General features: G+C 35.6%; 3 protein-coding genes and 1 non-coding gene across 7 annotated transcripts; 2 read left to right on the top strand and 2 right to left on the bottom strand.

Moving 5' to 3' along the window:
- Positions 1-663: 663 nt before the first annotated feature.
- On the bottom strand, positions 664-14,264 carry LOC139813102 (E3 ubiquitin-protein ligase KCMF1). 2 transcript variants are annotated; one of them, XM_071778424.1, is made up of 8 exons: positions 14,021-14,263; positions 11,708-11,875; positions 10,205-10,344; positions 9,926-10,122; positions 9,303-9,495; positions 7,919-8,136; positions 6,927-7,392; positions 664-6,580 (listed from the first exon to the last, which is right to left on the bottom strand). In XM_071778424.1, exons 1-8 carry the CDS (start codon positions 14,034-14,036, stop codon positions 6,386-6,388), a joined length of 1,593 nt encoding a protein of 530 aa, XP_071634525.1. In that variant the 5' UTR covers positions 14,037-14,263; the 3' UTR covers positions 664-6,385. The 2 variants fall into 2 exon arrangements, with proteins under 2 accessions (XP_071634525.1, XP_071634526.1); XM_071778425.1 differs by having other exon boundaries at positions 6,457-6,597; positions 14,021-14,264.
- A 976-nt stretch (positions 14,265-15,240) lies between these two features.
- Dhpr (dihydropteridine reductase) lies at positions 15,241-18,719 on the top strand. 3 transcript variants are annotated; one of them, XR_011732039.1, is made up of 6 exons: positions 15,241-15,399; positions 16,526-16,609; positions 16,678-16,924; positions 17,004-17,196; positions 17,279-17,494; positions 18,365-18,719. XR_011732039.1 is itself a non-coding variant. In XM_071778432.1 (5 exons), the coding sequence occupies exons 1-5, from the start codon at positions 15,310-15,312 to the stop codon at positions 17,376-17,378; spliced, it is 714 nt and encodes a 237-aa protein (XP_071634533.1). In that variant the 5' UTR covers positions 15,241-15,309; the 3' UTR covers positions 17,379-17,773. The 3 variants fall into 3 exon arrangements, 2 of the variants coding, with proteins under 2 accessions (XP_071634533.1, XP_071634534.1); XM_071778432.1 differs by lacking the exon at positions 18,365-18,719 and having other exon boundaries at positions 17,279-17,773; XM_071778433.1 differs by lacking the exons at positions 15,241-15,399; positions 18,365-18,719 and adding an exon at positions 15,456-15,585 and having other exon boundaries at positions 17,279-17,773.
- Trnak-uuu (transfer RNA lysine (anticodon UUU)) lies at positions 18,116-18,188 on the top strand. The gene has a single exon. It is a non-coding gene; the product is annotated as a tRNA-Lys (tRNA).
- Positions 18,349-19,794, bottom strand: Atpsyne (ATP synthase, subunit E). The gene is made up of 3 exons (XM_071778434.1): positions 19,635-19,794; positions 18,929-19,085; positions 18,349-18,556 (listed from the first exon to the last, which is right to left on the bottom strand). The coding sequence occupies exons 1-3, from the start codon at positions 19,686-19,688 to the stop codon at positions 18,510-18,512; spliced, it is 258 nt and encodes an 85-aa protein (XP_071634535.1). The 5' UTR covers positions 19,689-19,794; the 3' UTR covers positions 18,349-18,509.
- Positions 19,795-20,344: the final 550 nt, after the last annotated feature.

The following is a 20,344-nucleotide window of genomic DNA, read 5'->3' as shown; positions in this document are numbered from 1 at the left end:
TTAAAGAGCGCCGCGTCGACGCGCAACGACGGTTCCCCGGTTTATCAACGCATCCTCTCTCCTCTTTCTCTCGCTCATTCACACGCTCTCACTTTCGCGCGCATTCGTACATACGTTCACGTAGCGTCGTCGATTGAAAAGTCAGGTAAAAATTCGCGAAGGATTCCCTCAACTGCGGCGATTCGCCCTCCCTATATAGGTGCAGGGCGATATTCCTTAGCGGAATATCGTTCGGGACTCTTCTCCTCTCTTGATCGTAGTTGCGAAGTTCCGAGGCAAAAGCCTCATATGGATTCTCGACGGTGGAAGAAGTTCGCCGGTCGCTTTAACCGACGACTTGGAACTCGGCGGTAATCACGGAGAATTTTACTTATTCGCTCCGCCCGCTCTAATCAAGTTTCTTCCCCGAGAAATGACACGATCAGGTCACGCTTCTCTTCGTCTACAAAATTAAGTTCCGTCCGAGTAGAGTATCAGAAGCCAGGAAAGATGATCCTGGGTGTGCACATAACGTGCGAACTCTAATTATTAACATTCTTCATCTGTCGCACAAGTACCTTTTGCGTAATCCAACTAGAACCTAGAACACCGGTCACAGTGATCTTCTCTTGTGCTTTGTATGTTGGGGAAAAAAGACTTCTCCGGATGAGGATCTCTTGGAGATTCTTCTTTTTTTTTTTTTTTATCTTTCTTTGTATACCATCGCAACCCGTTTCTACAGAAGAGCAACAACGCAATGGCAAACTTGCATCTAGAACTTGGGGGATCAGCAACTATCTCAGCAGCGTATTCTCTCCTTTCTACCATTTATACATTTACTACATACGGCTTCTCTAGCTTCTAAGATTCTTTCTTTATCGTGCATATCGCTTGCCTCTCTCTTTTTCTCTTTTTTTTTTTTTTTGCATTTTGACTGCGGCTCGTGAGGGGAAACACGCTATTGAAACTAATCGGAAATAAATTGAAACCCTTAACTGCAATGCGTTTTAATCGGAATTGGGATCGGCATAATTTCTCGAGTTCAGATTTTCGCAAATCCCTCTCTTATACTTTTCGAGACAATCTGCTCTAAACAATAAAAAATCAAACTCGCCGAAATTGCATCAATCCCCCGCACTTAATTTTAATCAACCAATAGCAGGACCAAATCGTGAACGAGAGTCGCGAATTATCGAAAAAAGAGTGACGCTTTATCAGACATTTTATTATATTTATATTCGAATTCCGATTCGTAACACGAATTACAGCGAAATATAGATGATACACAGGACAAGGAAAGGGCTTTCTTCAATGTGAACGATTAAGGACGAAATCTACGAGAGAGTGAAACTTCGACGAACGTTTTAAGAACTTTAGAATTCCATATATGTAGTTCATATTCAAGTATTTCGCTCTTGATCACGAGCCTGCCCGGATGAAAACGGATAACTTCTACAATTACGTCTCGTTACACGTTCCTACGGACTTCAAGCCGAACGAGACCATTTTTGAAAGCGGGATAAAATGTAACAGCTAAAACGAAAAGACTTGAAGTTCTCTTCGCGAAATCGTTCTTTTCTATTCTTCCGTTTATAAAAGAGACCAGTTATCGCATTGCAACGAATTCGATTGGCGCATCACGGCCCACAATGATGGATCTACGATCCTCTCTCAGAGTAGCGATCGCTCTTATATCGTTTCCACACGCGATCGTTCACGCGAGAAATTATTCATATATATATTCTATGTACATTATTTCCTGCTCCCAACATTTCATACAGGCATGCCGTATAATATTCGCTAACTCGTAATAGTTATTTGTGTAACAATAGTGCTGTAAGATGGAAATTGGACGTGCGGAGTGGACGCACGAGCCGGAGGCGAGTGCGATCACCCGCACGTCCAATTTTCAACTTAACACACGTGTTACACACCCTATTTTATGTTGCAAGTGCGTGGAAAGTGCTCTATCACGCACGCGTCGCGTGCGTAATGGGCCACTTTCCATGCACGTGCAACATAAAGTTTATTAAACAAAAGCGAGGTGTCCGCGAAATCACTTTTCCAAAGGAGACAAAACAAAACGTGAGGATGATATAACTGCATCTTCTTTCATTCGATGCTAACAGAAACGCGTGTGTGTAACGTCAAACAAATCATTTTAATGAAAAGGGCATATATGCACACAAGAATAAACATTCTTATGTCTTTACAGTACATAATTGTTGCGAACGAGAGCGGTTTCGCACGATTCCCACTCGACACGTGTACAACAAACGCTACGACGACATTCCCTCCGTCCTAAAGTCATCGATAATTGTCTAATATGTTACAATCGGGCGTCACACATCGGGCCGCGAATCCAGACAAGCCTTAAGATTATTAGATTAATGATCGATATTCGTTAAGAAATGGTAATAAGAGCGTAATACAATCAGAGTAAATTATCGAGATTTAACAGAATCCACGTACTCTTTTCTTCCGAGTGTTCGCTCTTTAAGCTCTATCGTCCATTGCTTTTTTTTTTTTTGCTTTTTTCTTTTAGTTACATCACACATCTTTTATCACCTACCACGACTGCATCATTACTTTTAGATTTGCTTCAGCACGTGCGCAAACATAATTAATTATGTGACGCGTATTCAGGAAACAGTATGCTAGCACGTATATGAACACGTGCACATCTGCGCCTCTCTCTCTCTCTTTCTCTCTGTGCATCTCTATATCTATCTATCTATCTTTATATATATATATATATATATATATATATATAAAATTCACTTATATGATATACAACAGTACGTAAAATGTAGTAAATACAAATCGAAACATCATTCGTGGAGAAAAAGGGATGATCTTGCTCGATGAAAAAGAAATGAGGAAGGGAAATGTCGTACGCTCTCTCTTCCTTTGGAGAACTACAATGATGTTGTTGCGCTCGATTCCGTTCTGCTCGGGATACATTTTTACTTGCATAAACAAATCCTGAGTTCCTTCAAATCCTGAATTCCTTTCCCTCACAATCCTTATAGTTCGCTTCATACTCTACGAATGAAATTCCAAAATCAATTCACAAATCGAGTCTCGGTTGACAATAACTGGGAAGGGCTGATAATTTTCAATTTGAAAAGATCTATCTTGTAGAAATCTTTAAAAATTATCTCGCAATGATATGGCATATTGCGCCGTAAATAACAAATAGAGATGGAGTAAAGAAAAAAGGAAAAATTTGATATGAAAATAGTGACGTGTAAACAAAGGAAACATAATTTCTCGCGTATAAATAAAAAAAAGTAGTGTAGTGTGTGGTGTATCGCAATTTTTTGGATTTGGATTCCAAGAAAAATATAGCTTCTGACCGTTCATAGAAAACTGGCACAAAATTAAAGAAACTAAACTTGTACTAGAGTCTTGCTTCGTTCCTGAACACAAACTCCCGGATTAGGCGTTGAATCGTCGTTGATTTGAACACTCGGTTCGTATAATGTACAGCGGTGTAATAAATTCGCTCAATATCCGCAATTTGATAATTTTACATACGCATACGTTTATTAAGATTAGCTCAGTACAGTATTAACTTCATCACGGAGCATCATGCGCAGAGACTTTCGCAAATGCAGGCACATCCGCTTCTCAAAGAGGGGCTGTCGAATCCTAATTTTTTTTTCAGGCATCCTGCATTAAGGCAATTAAGTGCACCCCGTTTTATTTACGTTTCGGATCTATTCTTCTGTAAATTGCAACTAATTACACAATACGAAGTACAAGATCGTGAATAACTATTTAAAAAAGTAAATCACTTGCTCAAAGTATACATATATCGAGTACGGGTGGAAAGACAAGCAAAACATCCAAGAACATCGGAGAAACGACAATTAAAAGTTCAACAAGTTTCCTTTACAATCTGTTTTCTACTTTTCGTTTAAATTTAGTTTTGAAGTTTCTCGATCTTGCGCACAAAAAAATAAGATAATCAAGCTCTGAAGTTCATACTCTATCGTAATAGATTTGCACACTAAATATTTTAACTCTTCTTTCTTTCTTTTTCTCGTGGATCTACACGGCGTGTATATATCATTTTTGCACACTTTGTAAAACGCTCAGAGGGAGGTTTGCAGAGCCACCACATCTTGCAGATACACGCTCACACGGGATCTAAGGTGGCAGACAATTTGGATTGAAAACATTAACAAGACGGGGCAAGAGATATCATGTATACGGACTAGTGAACATGCAAAAGAAAGAAAAGGAAGAATAGTATTCGAAGAAAAGAAACGAGAAAAGCAGATAACGCTGATGTACACGAGCATCTTCGAAATTTTCTACTCTCGGTAGAAATCTTACAAATGCATCCGTATTACATCGCACGCACACTCCGATACAATGTTACCGATGTTACCTTCGCGTGTGTTTTATAGAAATAAATATATCTCTATTAAAAAAAAATTTAATATATTTGAAAGACTTGGCTTGTTTTCGACAAAATTGAAAAGAAAAATTTGAAGACTTTCCATTATCGGATCACGATATAAAAAATTTTTTTACTTTACGCTTTTTAACGAATATAAATATATAGATCCAAGTATAATTGTGATAGGACAAGTTTTTTTTTACGGTTACTGCAATTGTTTAACGTCTTAAAATGGAGTGACTAATTTAAAAAAAAGCCTTATTTCTCAATTCTATGCGTCACAAGTTTACATCTAATGTAAAATTATATCGGGAGCTTGCCTGCAAGCGACACAAGTCGACACAAGTACCTATCGTTTTATCTTTGTTACTCATTGCCAAAAAAAGAAAGATAGAACGATGTTTGTGCCGACTTGTGTCGCTTGCTGGAAAGCTCCCATAATATACAACACTAAATCTTGAAATTTATAATTTGGTGAACACTAAATATTAGTGAAACATTAAATACATTTAAAACATAAACACTCTAGAAACCATATATTTTGAAATGTTAATTTAACGGCTGACATAAAATCATAATTTATAATATCTAAATGTAATCTCTCCACTTTACGACATTTTATGCCATAAGTATGCCAAGGGATGGTCCGCCAGTACCGATTTTTACTAAATTATATCTAATTCAATTAAACATCTATTTCTAAAGTCTAATACATAAAATTTATTCCCTTAATATAATTCATTCTTTTCGTAAATCCCTTCGTTTGTTTAGTCTACGATGTAAAATTGTGTAAAATGCCACAGCGAACAAACTCTATTTAAACGAGTTAAAAGATAAAGGAAGTTCGTGTAGACTACAAATGATAATTATAGACTATAAATGACTTTCTCGTACATTATACCAATGATTTATTGATTGTAAAGCATACAGGAGTCTATTATAACGAGAATTATAATCTAAGTAGTCATCTGAAAAATATGCAGCAACGTTGTTCTGCACTGTTATACCATTCGTGACATTCGTTCCTACAATCGTTTTGTGTATCATTTTTTCCATTATTAGTGCGCCGGAGAAGTTATCTGTAGGTTAAAGCAATTTAAAAGCGTTAGTATTACGGACCAGCCCAGGCATGATTTTGCATTCGTATATTTTTATCTGAAAAAAAAAGGGGAGACGTATCGTATTACAAGTATACATTAGCGGTCGATCGTTCGATTTGCACCGGGTATGTTGATCAATAAAACCTCTCGCATTTCGTATCATGACGGCAATCGTGTATAACATACGCAAAATGCAATATGGAAAAGCTACATTCGCGTACACATTCATTCACCATCATTGGATCAATATATACTACAAGTATATTGCTGAATTCTTATGTCAGTATGCTGATCCAAGTACCCTTTTGCGTGTATTTATCCTTTTGCGTGTTCGTACTATTCTTCGATACCTCAATAACCGAACAACAAACGCTAATGTCGCTTCGTCTTCGTAAGAACCTCTTTTTACAATACATTTTTGTGTTGGTTCGCAAACACCTGCTCTCCAGCGGGTAAAAGATAACGCCGTATCGTGGTAGCACGTCAGCGTGGAAGAACGTGGCAAGACTCATTCGAAGAAGAGTAGTACACGCGAACGAACTCTATATATTTCGAGCATGACTGCAAGAAGTGTGAGTTATGTACATTATTATTCGCAAAGATGCCGCAGCGGCCAGCGAATCAGCCCTTGCCCTTGTTCCATGTCACGTAACAGCAAAAATGGCGAGATTAAAGTTCGGGAAAGTTTTGTAGTAGCATTAGGGCACAAAAGGATGAGGACATGGATGAGAGGGAGGAGGAGGAAGAAAGGAGAGGGCGTTTCGAATAATTATTAATATATAATATTATAATAATAACAATAATGATGAGGTGTTCTAAACAGTGCTAGGACTAGTGCTAGGGGATCCTGTGTGAGGAATCAGGGTGGAGGATGGGTACACGGGCTAAGGAGGGGTTAGTGTGGGGGTGGCGGTTCCGTAGATTGGTTTCTGCCATCTACTGCCCTAACCGGCTTCCTACGCGAAGAGCCTGTCACTCCGACCGAGCCAACTCCACCTCTGAGGTAAGCGGGCGCCGGAGCTGCTATCGGTTCCCTGATAGTTCCGGTACCAGTATTCCTAATTGGTGGCGGCAGTGGTTGCTGCAGTACCTAAGTCACACGAAATTCTATGAGGACTATTTCGATTTTCTACCATGTATCAACTGTTGTTCCGATAATGTCGTCTGGAACTAGACATAGCGCGTCTCAAAATAACATTGACATAAGTATCATGTAAAGTGAAACAGTAAAATTAAATACAATAAGTGAGATAAATGATCAAATCTCTCAAATTTGTGACAGATAATTTTTGAGAAATATAGATGCTAGATATTGCTACATCGAGTTTCAAATATAACATATATATTACTTTCATCCCCTTTAGGTCTCTAATTATGCTTAATTTTAACATATAATATTTTAACATATATTATTTGCCAGAAAAATAGATGCTTACCAATGGCTGAGGTAATACACTATGCATCAATGTTTGAACTATAGGTGGATTTTGTGTTGCAATGCTATTAGGATTCGAGGATAAGCCCTGATTTTGCAGACCTGAACCTACGCTGCCAGTAGTAGTAGCAGCAGCAGCAGCAGCCTGCAGAATATGCGATTCTTTTTGTTGCACAGGTGCCTGTGATGTCACGTGTTTACTTGTCGCTTGTTCCCTCTTCGCTTCCTGAGTTACTCCCAATTTTTTCGCAGAAACAATGGAAGTATTGGCGTTTGGTGTTTCAGGACTGGTCGTGGCAGTAGTCGCATTCGACGCCGGTGTTTGCACAGCGCACTGTTGCTGCATCAATTCTGACAATGTTTGGGAAAGCGTTCCGACAATAAGTTCACGTGCAAACAGGCTCCTATTTGCACTCTCGCGTTCAATACTTTGCAGTTGTGAGTCAGACGGCGTGGTTATGATGCATCTGTACAAACGTGAAGACGGACAATCAGATTTACCAAGTAAAATAATCGAATATCGCAATATTCGTTCTTATCGTTTTTCAAATTAAACGTATACATGTATTTTTTTACTGCTCGTGAGTATATATTTTTCAATTATAAATACCACATGTTGATATATAACAAAATGCATATCAGTGTTGTCCAAAATAGATACGTAGATATTTATAATATAGTTTTTGGCAGCTATTTACAACACGTGAGCTTGTACATTTTGTATATAGACTGAGAAAAAAATTAGTAAATTTTTTTTATTAGAATGCAAGCTTGACTGATTATTGTTCTTTTGTATATTGCATGAATTTTTAATCTTAAATATATGTGAATAATTTAAATTAATACTTCACGTAAACAAAATGTACTTGAAATTAACTAGACTTATTTACTTAACGAGACTAATATAAATAAAAAAATTCTATAAACAATATTTTATACCTGTAACTTTGAAATACATGTTATTAATTGAAGATCTGAAAGGGAAATACATACCTGGGTAACAGGGACATATTATTCTGTGAATTAGTCGAAGACACACCGGACGGGTTGGCCGCATTGGTCGCGTTATTATTACTACTTGTACTGTTCGTTGTCCCCATAGTAGTAGTATGACCGCCACCCCCGCCGCTGCCACCCCCGCTGCCTCCACTTACAGAACCGATCACTTGCGTCTGTCTTCTGGGTAATCTTTCGAGTTGTTGTCTGGCAGCCTAAAAAGATTTTATTTTAGTAACCATATTGCTTAATATGTAAAAGATAATTAATCCTTTTGCTACAAGGAATAACTACAGCTGACTGGGAACAAAAAGTGAACTACTTGTTCAATCTCTTCTATAAAAATCACAAGACTATTGGAATAATAAATTATTTAAGCAATTCACAAGTTACCAATAATAATAAACACAAAAAAATAATTATCAATATAGTAATAGAAAATATTAAATACTAATATATAAATTAATCGCACATATAATATCAATAATATATTCTGCTACATCAGCAGAATAAGTCATCAAAAATTAATAAATAATTACCTTATATTAGCATAATTCATTATTAGCATTGTTCAAATGTTTCTTTCTCGCTTGGATTAAAGTCAATAACTCAATAATTGAAGTCAGTAATTTAAATAATCAAAATTCGATAATTTAACACACTTTAAGTCAATAACCAACTAAACTCAATAATTTAACTCAGCCAATAACTGACTAAACAAAATTTTTGAAGATTTATCTCTTCTTTCTCTTCTAAACACTCCACTATTTTCTTTATTCTATTTGACCTTTTAATGTTCTATTATGTTTATTTATAAATATCTATTGTTACACATTTCTAGTTATAACATTTATAATTTCAGCAAACGACCTCTATATATTATTAAACAAAAAAAAAAGAGAGAGAACGGAAAACAAGGTAACAAAAAAGTCAAAATATTCAATCAGTATAAGTAAATGTGTTTTAAGCGCCATGTATCAGTCTGAGATTAATTTTAAGTTATGTAGCATATGAGACTATTCTATATACATACATACATATATATATATATATATATATATATATATATATATATATATTCATAACTGAACGTTCCAATTAATTTTTTTCAACCAATTACTTCAATACTTCATAAACTGTTATTTTCACCTTACAATTAAGCTTTTACGTGTATTAAATATTCAATACTATCAAATAGCCAGCTATCAGACACAGCTTTAAACGATGTAATCATGATATCTATATTTCAACGCAATTCGACTTGAACATTCTTCAAACTTAATGACATACATGACACTGCGATTATGCATAACCTAATAAACATTACAAAAAAATATATACATATATTTGTTTTTTTTTTCAAGATAAAAATGAATTATACCCGAACTTGTTGTCGCTCTAATTGCAACTGCATTTGTAATTGCTGTAGTTGTGTAGGTGCTGATGTACTTTGTCCACTTCCGCCTCCACTTCTGCGTACTCCTGACAATTGAGACAGCAATTCCGCAATTGGATCTATGCCTTCACGATTACTTGGGCTCAGCCCTCCAGATGAACTGAAATGCATGTTGGACCTGCAGGTCCAATAATGCTCTAATGAACATGATCTGAGATAACATGATAACAATGATGATAATGATATTAAGACCTTGTAGTTAATCATAACACTGTCAAATTTTCATTAAGGAAAAAGTATTTACAATTTATCACAATCTATCGGCAGATAGATACAGTCTTTATGAAATAACCTATTCATAAAAATATAAAAGATATAAATTTGCAAAAAAAAAATCTAGTAACATTATTACAAAATTCTGTACAAAGATAAAGTCTATAAATATTATAATCAATTGTGAAATATAATAATTATAAAAAAATTTATTTTAATTAATATCAATCTTTTCAATAAAAAATACTTTAATTTATATGATATAGGAAATAATCTTATGTAATGTTAAATTGATGAGTAAATTGATCAATAGATATCTGTAATTTTGTACATACCTACGTCCACGTGGAGCTCCAACGGCTCTAGATGGATGCGGTATCCGTCTAACACCGTGTCTACTTGCAGTTGGTTCATCCAGAAAGGAGATCAGGTCCCTTGGCCCACTGCGGTGTTCTAGTGTCAGATGGCCAGCGAAATCATCAGTTACATGATTAGGATCTCCACCTGGCACTGCTGCGCACACTGGACAAACCTGTTACAAAAAAAATACAAGTTATAGATATACTTACGTAATCATTATGTATTTTATCTCTTTTTACTCTTTATACACGTACGACTTCGAACGAAATATCCGGATGATCAGCAGCAACGTGTTCTTGTAATGTAGCCTCGGTAAAGCCCATTTTTGTACAGTAGGGACAAGTCAAAGATTGGGGCTGTTCGACACTCACTCCTTCGCCACCATAGTATAATTCTATTGGAAAGTTAATCATTTACAAATGAATTAATAAATTTTAATCTTAACCTTTTAATCATAACATTTTCCAACTATAAATTATTTAATATTATTATATAATTATAATGCGTCATTTGCTTTGTACACGGCTTTTTTATATATTTACAATTTTTGAAGAAAATTAATTAAAATATAATTGAAAAAATAATTTATTTCATCACTAAAGAATGTTATCTAATCACGCAACTAGAAGTTTAATTTGCAAAATTCATTATTTCTTAGGCATTTATAACTATTTAACACTGCGCGGACACTGTCTTTTAAGGCACAGTCGATTTTTCGTATTTTACAGTTTTCTCCTGACACTTAAAAAAAAATGCAACAGTTCCGGCTTATGTAAGAATAGAAATCACTTTTTGAAACTTTAAAGATAATACATTAATTTTTATAAATTTTTTTGTAACACAGAAACGCTTTTAAAAACCCTTCGGACTTAAGGGGCTTCCCTAGTGTGACAGGGCCTAAAATGAATAATTTTTAAAAGGAAAACGACAAAGCCAATTGATGAACAACTTTTCCCACATATTTTACTATATTTTAAGAGTGCATACAAATTTTTTTAAAATTTTATATCTGTTATTAAAGCCCGTGCCAGCCATTTTTTGGAGCGCCGCGAAAAAACGGTGACCACGATTGCAGCCGTTGTAGTTATCTGAAACAAAAAAGCAAAAGGATTCTTAATCTACTTGAGTGTGGCTATCGTCTGAAGCAGAATCATGAAAAAATATTAAAAATTTAAAAAATTATAGCGATTATAATTATTTTCGTCTTTTTTAGCAGAGGTTTTTAGCTATGATTTTTTAAATTTTTAATATTTTTTCATGATTCTGCTTCAGACGATAGCCACACTCAAGTAGATTAAGAATCCTTTTGCTTTTTTGTTTCAGATAACTACAACGGCTGCAATCGTGGTCACCGTTTTTTCGCGGCGCTCCAAAAAATGGCTGGCACGGGCTTTAATAACAAATATAAAATTTTGAAAAAATTTGTATGCACTCTTAATATAGTAAAATATGTGGGAAAAGTTGTTCATCAATTAGCTTTGTCGTTTTCCTTTTAAAAATTATTCATTTTAGGCCCTGTCACACTAGGGAAGCCCCTTAAAAGTCCCAGGATGTCCAGGGTGAGTGTTCCAAAAACACGGTGTCCGCGCAGTGTTAAGTATAAGAGTTTGGCATTAAAATAAATATCTTTCTTCTTATATATTCTGCTGTAATATGTAAAAAAGTTGAAATATATAAAATACTTTTCAATTATTCTATATAATTAATATTTGTAATTATTAGTAAAGTAAGCATTATATTTTAAATTTGAGCCTTACCAAAGTCAGATCTAGTAAGTATGCATTGCATAGGATGATCTGTGAGGTGGCGAGTGGTACTGGCGCCTCCCTCGTAGCAGCTGGCACATAGATCATAATCGTAGCATACGAGGCACTTGTATCTACGACCCCGAAAATTTCCCTTCAAGCAGGAATCACAGCTAACCCCTAAAACAGAAATGTTTAGCTCAATATAAATTCAAAAAAAATATTTTAAAAATGTTTTATATCACGTACACACATACAAATCTCATAGATTTTTAAATCTTGCTAAAATCTTCGCTATTTCTAATTTGCCATTACAACTTACATTTATTGTTATATATAATTAAATATGGATATTATCACGTGCAGTAACAAATAATAAGCCGAAAAGTAGAAAGTAAAACTCTTATTTTTAAGTTTATTATTTATTAGTTAAATAGTAATACACATAACTTAATATATTAAATTTCTAATATATTATAATTCCTTATTAGCAAGTTAAAAGTATTCTTGGATTTCCATTTTGCATAATGCAGTTGTGGAAAAAATGCTGGATGCAATATAAAAAACATGAAATTACAATAAGCATATAAATGCAAATTATAGTTTAAGATATTGAAAGTCATCAAAAAGTTCCTTCAGTCTCATATACCAATTTCATTATTTTTCAATTTTGAAAAAAAGCTGAAAAGTATTATATTAGTAGAACTAACTAATGCCAAATAGTTTGAAAACATCAAAATCATAAATAATATATAAAGTAGAGAAATTCAATCAAGTATGACAAATACCACTATTCGTAGGTATATACTAGAATCAATTTAAATTTCAAATGACTACCTTCCAACTATACTTCTTGCATATGCATTAATTTTAAATTATTTTTTAAAAAGGAAAGAATGACAGAATACATGTAAAAGAAATAGAAGGTTAAAAGAGAAAGACAGAATATTTGTACATCAGTTAACAAAGTAATAAATCATGACTTCAAGGAAATCTCTGTGTGTGTGTGTGTGTGTGTGTGTGTATTTCTATGTATATTTTTAATAACCCAGATCTGATAACATCAAATAATGTGCAATCCTATATTAATTGAAGTAATGTTTCTTTATATCGCACTCCAATTTTCTTTCCATGTTTGCCAATAAGAAATTACTACTATCATATCCAAAGTCAGATGACTATACAACTATAAATAGCAATGTGCGGTAAATACGAGTCACAGTCTTGCAACAATGGAAAGCAGGATTCAGGCACGATATACGCCCGAAATAATTGAGTACAGTAAATACAAAGGAACAACTGATCAATATTTCATAAGGCGTGAACTTATCGCATACATATACATTTATTAATTAAACACTAAAATCTGTATAATACTGTACTTAGTTTCAAATATAAAATATAAAATATCAGTAATTGAAGTTTATACAATGCGCGACAAATACTGGAGTGTCCAAGTGGCACTTCAGGTTGATCTATCATCTTCATATCGGACATGATAATTATATAACATAACACACCTTGCGCCTTGGAAAAATATAAATTCTACTTAAGAAGCACAGAGATTTCCTTGTGCTGTACACGCCATACTAAATAAATGCAAAACTTCTTTCCGCTTATTAAAATCTCAAAGACCAGAGACTTAAGAGCAATGTGGCTCGTAATACTATTTTTATGACACACATTAAGTAGCGAAGCTGAGATGTCGAGAGGATAGTGGACAGGTCCGCCGGAGGGCACGGGGGCCGTTATACAAAATTTTTATTGACCGCCCGTGCAATCGATTTCGTGCAAAGAGATCGCGATAATGTTGAAAAAAAGTCTGCAATATGTTCTGCAAGAAGGGAAAGACTCGTGAGGAAAACGGGCTGGAGGAGCCCAGGGGAGACCGTGTTGAAAGGGGGAGTCAGCTGAGGCGGTCGGTACGACGGTCTGACAGCTGATCGGACGTGGTGGTCGACGACCTGGCGGTACGCCGCAGCGAGAGGAAACCGAATATCGTCGCCGATCCCCAGGGATTCCACGGGAAAACGTCGCAAATCCGCAGAAATTCGCGTGAATCTTCACCGTGTGCTGCCATCTGGCCTCTGACATTAGGGCCCGTCGGCCACGGGAGCTCTCGCGGGACGTGTCCCGTGTCAAAAAGGACGTCCCCGCGGCCCGACGGTGCCGCGGACACCGTCGCGGGTCCTCGCGCACCCTCGGCGAAGGTTCCCGCGTGCCCGACGCGACCCAGAAACCGCTCGCCGCGGCGGCGGGCACCCGTGAATCCCCGCGCGGTCGCCCGTCCCGCGGGCTGACTTGCTCGTCGGAGCACGTACGTACCTTCATGTCGACTCATTTTCCGTTTAAAATCTCATATACGCCAAACTGCGCGAACCCCTCGCGATCGTACGCTCTGCGAGACACGATCACCGGCCGTCGTTGCGTGGGCACCTCGGCGTCGCTCGGTCACGGATCGACACGACACGGGGAAAACATCAATCGTCAAACAAAAAATTTGTCGTTAGAATTTCCAGCGTAAAACCTAACCCAACTAGGCTTGACGAACGTGACGTCACGATAGACTGGCCTACCGGGTATCCCGATGGACGTTGCGACCTGCACGTCGCCTATTGGCGCCGCCGCGCGACCCCGCCGTGACGTTGCCGCGAGTCGCGACGATCTTCGACTTCGTATTCGCGGGAGATACGAAGTTCACGCAGTTCCTCAAGGGCGGCTTCTTTTCAGCCGCGCGTCGCTCCTGTTAAAGAAACCCTAAATTAATCATTGATTAATTTAATTGGCGATTTATACAAGGAGCAGGATTGTCGAAAAAATTGTGAATTTATAATTTATAATTTATTGCCCATAATATAATTTTTCTTCCCATTGAACAACAAAAATTAGCAATTCTATATCTACGTTGACTGAATAGCATAGTATTGCTTGACGAGTTAATCATCAAAGTTAATCGGAATTTAAACGAAAATGCTTTGCAACAACTTGCTAAATCATAAATGATAAATTACGTTTTAATAGTAAAGATATTAAAGAAATACTTTTATTCAGCTACACACGGTCTGTTGATGACAAAACTATTAGGCAGTCACATTGATAGCTTTTACTTCAATCTGAGACATTAAGAAGCTGCGCACAATTAGAGCACATATTAGAAATAAGAATAAATATTAAATATTAGGAATCGGAATTAGAAATAATAATCAACCGTAATGCGCAATGGCAAAGAATAAAATATAAGATATATAAATATATAGGAATTAATATTCCTACATTTACATATCTTAATATTTAATATTTATTACAGGAATATTCCTATATTTATATATTCTAATATTTAATATTTATTCTTATTCCTAATATGCGCTCTATTGTGTGCATGACTTCAGTGTGAGAAATTCAAATTCACCTCCCTCATTCTATCTGCGTTGATTCGAACGGCCATCCATGGACGACATGGACACGTATAGTAGATAGTAGTTCATGACGAGACCAGATGGCGATCTTTTCACGAAATCTTCCGAAAGTCATTTCCGCGCGTGCTCGTATCGTTCCGCCGGCGATCGCGAGACTTCGGGTCGGACCCCTCGCAAAATCGTATCACTTATCGAACAATGGCCACGGTACTCGGACGTGTGATTGTGTACGGGGGCAAGGGTGCCCTCGGCTCGGCTTGTGTATCGCAATTCAAATCGCAAAATTGGGTGAGTAAGCGGGACTCACGAGTGCCGTTACCCTCGCGCCCGACGCGTAATCCAGATCCGATTAATCGCACGGCCGTCTTATCGGCAGATCTTGCCAATACATCGCACAAAATTTAATTAGAGTTTTCTGCCGGTGTTATTCTATTCAGTAATTTTATAAACATGTGAAAAAACACGTATTAATATGTACGTACAATGAAAAAATTATATAAATATATTAAATAATTAAAATGTTAAAAAATGTAATTTATAATGCCCAAGTCGGAGTTTTTATCACCCGATTTATCGGTGACTTTTGCCCGATCACATTCCGCAAATCGTACATCGTATTTTCGTCCGTTTCAATTTTTCTTGGTGAAATTTGTCGCGATAAAATAAGAACCATTTTTCCGCGGTATTCGTTTGACATGGTATTTATTTAGGCCCATGTCAAACGGCGCATGGGAGTGCCATATGATTCGATCGAAGTGACAGTTAATTGCTTCCTCTTCAATTTTCCCGGTTCCATTAAGTCCACGGCGATCTTAAATATTTCGTGGAGTAATTTCAGATTATATGCGATAATATGCGATAGCCCTTGGTCAATTTTATTATTTATTTAATTTTTGTGCGTTATAATTGCATAAATAAAATATTACATGTGACTATATTAATGCAATAATAAGTAAAAATATTGCAAAATGCGATTACACAATTAAAAGATTTTGGAATTTAATCGAAATCGATATTTCTTCATGAGATTGTCTTTAGTTGTATATGTAGACGTATATACAGACATTGTCTGAAATTGCATAAAAACTATGTATGTGTACCAAGGTTACTGGTAGTCAGGCAAGTCCTTTCACAGAGCCTTCTAGAAGTGATTATTATCTCTACTGTATATACATTTAGATAAATCACATATATAAAGCTAGCTAAATCATGTTTTATGCTAAAAAACATAAATATACCTATATTCTAATTATCTTGTAAACACAAATGTTACTTATATTATTGCTTGTGCATAAAATTATTAAATATTTTTATAATACTGTTAATTTCTTATTAAGTATGTATATATTATATTTAGTTTATAATTATAAATTTATATTTTGGTTTAGTAGATGCATTGTATTATAATTTTTAGTGGGTTGGCTCTATTGATATGAAGCCAAATGAACAAGCAGATGCAAATGTGATTGTAAATCCTGACGGCGACTGGCAGCAGCAGGTAATTTTGCGTCGTTTACATTTTTATTATGAATATTCAAGCGGTAGATGATAATTAACTTCTTGCAGCAAACTGAGATCTTGGCTCAAGTTAAAGATACATTGAAAGACGAAAAAGTTGATGGCATTATCTGCGTGGCCGGGGGATGGGCCGGTGGTAATGCGGCGCATAAAGATTTCGTGAAAAACAGCGACTTAATGTGGAAACAAAGCGTTTGGAGTTCCGTCATAGCTGCCAGTATCGCGGCTGAATACTTGAAGCAAGGAGGATTCCTTTCTTTGACTGGTGCTAAGCCGGCGCTAGGCGAAACACCAGGTTTCTTTCATGGATAGTGATATAAATATGCATCATATAACTTTTCGTAATTGCTAAAAGGCCGATTCTACTCGATTAGGGATGATCGGCTATGGTATGGCAAAGGCAGCTGTTCATCAGTTAACAAAATCTTTGGCGGCTAAAGATAGTGGTCTTCCTCCCAATAGTTTGGTTGCTTGCATCCTACCGGTTACTTTAGACACGCCAATGAACAGGAAATGGATGCCTAAAGCTGATACAAGCACTTGGACTCCACTCGAGTTTGTGTCAAAGTAAGATGAAATGTTATTTACATGTTAAATTAATATCTTGTGATTTATATTATTAAAAATATATACTTATCTCTTTCCATAGCTTGTTCTGGAAATGGTCTCAAAATCAAGATCGGCCTACTAATGGTACTCTTCTGCAACTAATTACTAAGGACAATAAAACGGAGCTGATCGCAGCTTAAAGATATCAAGTGAATAAAATTCATGGGAACAAAAGTCTTGGAGCATTTATGACAATACGATAATACATATATCTTGTTTATTGTTACATGGAGTGGAGAGATATGTTCATGAGACGGCAAGTCCTCCAAAGTGATTGAAAGTTCTTATTTTTGTATCAAGAACCGATATAGTTTTTTTATGTGTTTTTAAATGTCCATTCCAACACTATATTTTTGTATGTTATTGTATACACAAGTCGTTTACTTACTTACAAGGAGAGGATACTTTTATGCATGTGTATATACATGTATTGACATATTTGTTTTTGTTGTGAATGTAGAACACATATACATATACTATATTGAATGTTGCAAAAACAAAACGAAAAAAAAAAGATCACTTAAAGCATCACGAATTGTCCCTTTCGTGTCGATTTCTTGTCCTCTTCAAGCTTCACAAGTCCAGTCAAATAGTCAAGTTTTTTCTTTATAGTCCATGAAATTACTTTTTTTTTTTGTAAATTTTAATGTTTTAAGTCAGATTACAGCATTGTTACCGAAATATTTGATATTAAATATTAAAAACTATCGCAGTCATACGTAAATTATCTTACAAAAAGATTTTATAATTTACCGTTAACTTTTGAATAATGAAATTATATCTCTATTAAAAAGAAATTTGTTAAGTTATTTTTTTATATTAGGATAAATTATACGTGTCCATAGTAACTAACACGTTTAAAGAAGGTTAGATATCAGCCCGGATAGCTCAGTCGGTAGAGCATCAGACTTTTAATCTGAGGGTCCAGGGTTCGAGTCCCTGTTCGGGCGATTTTTTTTTTTTATTACTTGAAACGGATCGACATTTTGTAGTAAAATGTAAATTCAGTATTTTAAGTGCAATATATTTAATAGCATATTTACTGTAATATAGTCACTATAAAACCGCCAATATTTCTTATACATGTTGCAAATAATTATACATAATTCATTTTATATTTTTACAGATCTTTATTATTTTTGTACAATGTAGAATTTATTATCTCTGACTGTGACAATGATGTTGGAGCAGCACGTCGACTAGTTCTATAGATACATATAAATCAATTAGTATTTTGTGATATATATACTATAACACCAAACAAATTATGCTTATTTTGCTTTGGGTAAGAAAAACTCGTCAAGCATTTTTTGTTCCGCTGAAAAGAAAAAAAGAAAGGTTCAGATATGTTTTATGATATGTTATCAAGTTACATTATAACACATTTATATAATAGGTATATATATTTTATACAGTCTCTAGAACTTTGGATGTTCCTTTAATCACACACTTTTTGGCCAATAAACAAGTACCTTAGCAAAGTTTTGTGCAAAGCATTTTATTTTTAATCGTGATTCAAAGAATGGTAGAAAAAGACCCTATCAGGTCGATAAAAAAAAACTGATTAAGAAGATATTTGACAGTTTGATAGAATATTTTCTATACAATAACACGACATATAATATTATAAAATAAGAGATCTTCGAGCAAAATTTGTTTCTACATTTATGTTTACAGTCAAGTGTTTTACCTATTAAAGCAAGTCTCTTCTCCTCGGCTAGCTTGGCATCACGTGCAGGTTTAAGTCTCAGTTCCTCTGCTCTGCGAGCATCCTCTTTCCTCTTGAATCTTCTATGATGGTATGCGCCGTAAGCGATTCCAGTAAGGAGTAGACTCCAGCGGCAAAACTATATAAACAGATGCGTTTAATTACAAACAGAAATTGTTTATTCTATATATGCCGATAAAAACAAACACTGACACATTAACTGGTGTTATAAGTGTCCTGGAACAAGTTAAGACAGCGAAATCTAATTCTAAATTTAGATAACAGACAGTCATCAATTACTAATCGAATTTCGAACTGCATCGAAAATGATCGAATTTATTTCATGCGGAGCAAAACACTCAAGTTTTTTCAAGGTTAGAAAATCGAAAGACGACGTTAAGAAATCTTTCATTGAAAATTGAAAAATAACAAATTGCCGTGACAACGAAGACCACCAGTTATATCTTTTAATATATATATTTGTTAATTTCCGAATATACCTTACTTTACGAAACGGTAGAAAAATTATGTAATAAAATAAATTCGATCGCGACGAGAGACGGTGAGAATTCAGTCGGATAGGTCGGAAAGAACAGCGTTTAATAACAGCGTGAAATAAAACGTATAAGGAAGATACGTAGGAAAACATACGATGATGGAATATTTCGAGAGAAGCTGCTCCTTTTACCTTGATGAAAGGAGAAATCCGCAAGGGTCTCGGATTCAGCTCGGTGGTCGACATCTTGCTCGAGTCGTCGAGGGTAAAGCCCCTTGCACAATGCCAGGCAACAGGCAATAGGAACAGGAAATAACCAAAAAATCGTTAATTACAACCTAAAAAATTCAAATGCTATGATTGGTTGGCAATAGGCAATAGGCACAGAATTTCCAACGTGACGGAAACTCTGTGTCTATTGCCTGTGTCACTGTTTATTCTGCATTTATACATGATTTCTGATTTCTATTCCCTGTTCCTATTGCCTGTTGCCTGGCATTGTGCAAGGGGCTTTAAGCGCTATTGCATCGTTCTATCTTTGTCGCTCATCAGGTGTAAAACAAGGATAGAATAAACAAATAGCGCTGATAGCGCGCTCCCCGAATCCAGCCTATAGACACTACAATAAAGCACGTGCCATTTTTTTCGACTATTATATATTTTTATAATAACATGTATCAAATTTAATCTTTATATTTATATAACATCACGCATCAAGATAACTTGAATAAAATCAATCATAATAACCCTGTCATTTATGAATTGTTAAAACATGATTCTCTCGCGCTGACAGTTTTGGATTTCTATTCTTTTATTGCCTGTATGTTATCTAACCACATATTATCTATTAATCTGTGATCTAACCAATCACAGTGATTTGATTTTATCAAGGTTTAATTCGC

The sequence above is a fragment of the Temnothorax longispinosus genome, chromosome 5, assembly GCF_030848805.1.
Source record: "Temnothorax longispinosus isolate EJ_2023e chromosome 5, Tlon_JGU_v1, whole genome shotgun sequence".
In the NCBI taxonomy this organism is placed as follows: Eukaryota; Metazoa; Arthropoda; class Insecta; order Hymenoptera; family Formicidae; genus Temnothorax; species Temnothorax longispinosus.
The sequence above is the reverse complement of the archived record's forward strand: the minus strand, read 5'-3'. Positions and strand labels throughout refer to the sequence as shown.

Coding starts and splice junctions, on each gene's coding strand:
- LOC139813102 (XM_071778424.1), bottom strand. Junction 10,345..11,707: donor ACTTACTAGATCTGACTTTG/GTAAGGCTCAAA, acceptor ACTTTCCAATAG/AATTATACTATGGTGGCGAA. Junction 8,137..9,302: donor TAGAGCGACAACAAGTTCGG/GTATAATTCATT, acceptor AAATCTTTTTAG/GCTGCCAGACAACAACTCGA.
- Dhpr (XM_071778432.1), top strand. CDS start 15,310: ATGGCCACGGTACTCGGACGTGTGATTGTGTACGGGGGCAAGGGTGCC. Junction 15,400..16,525: donor AATTCAAATCGCAAAATTGG/GTGAGTAAGCGG, acceptor TATAATTTTTAG/TGGGTTGGCTCTATTGATAT. Junction 16,610..16,677: donor ACGGCGACTGGCAGCAGCAG/GTAATTTTGCGT, acceptor AACTTCTTGCAG/CAAACTGAGATCTTGGCTCA.
- Atpsyne (XM_071778434.1), bottom strand. CDS start 19,688: ATGTCGACCACCGAGCTGAATCCGAGACCCTTGCGGATTTCTCCTTTC. Junction 19,086..19,634: donor GGATTTCTCCTTTCATCAAG/GTAAAAGGAGCA, acceptor CTGTTTATATAG/TTTTGCCGCTGGAGTCTACT. Junction 18,557..18,928: donor GAAGAGACTTGCTTTAATAG/GTAAAACACTTG, acceptor TTTTCTTTTCAG/CGGAACAAAAAATGCTTGAC.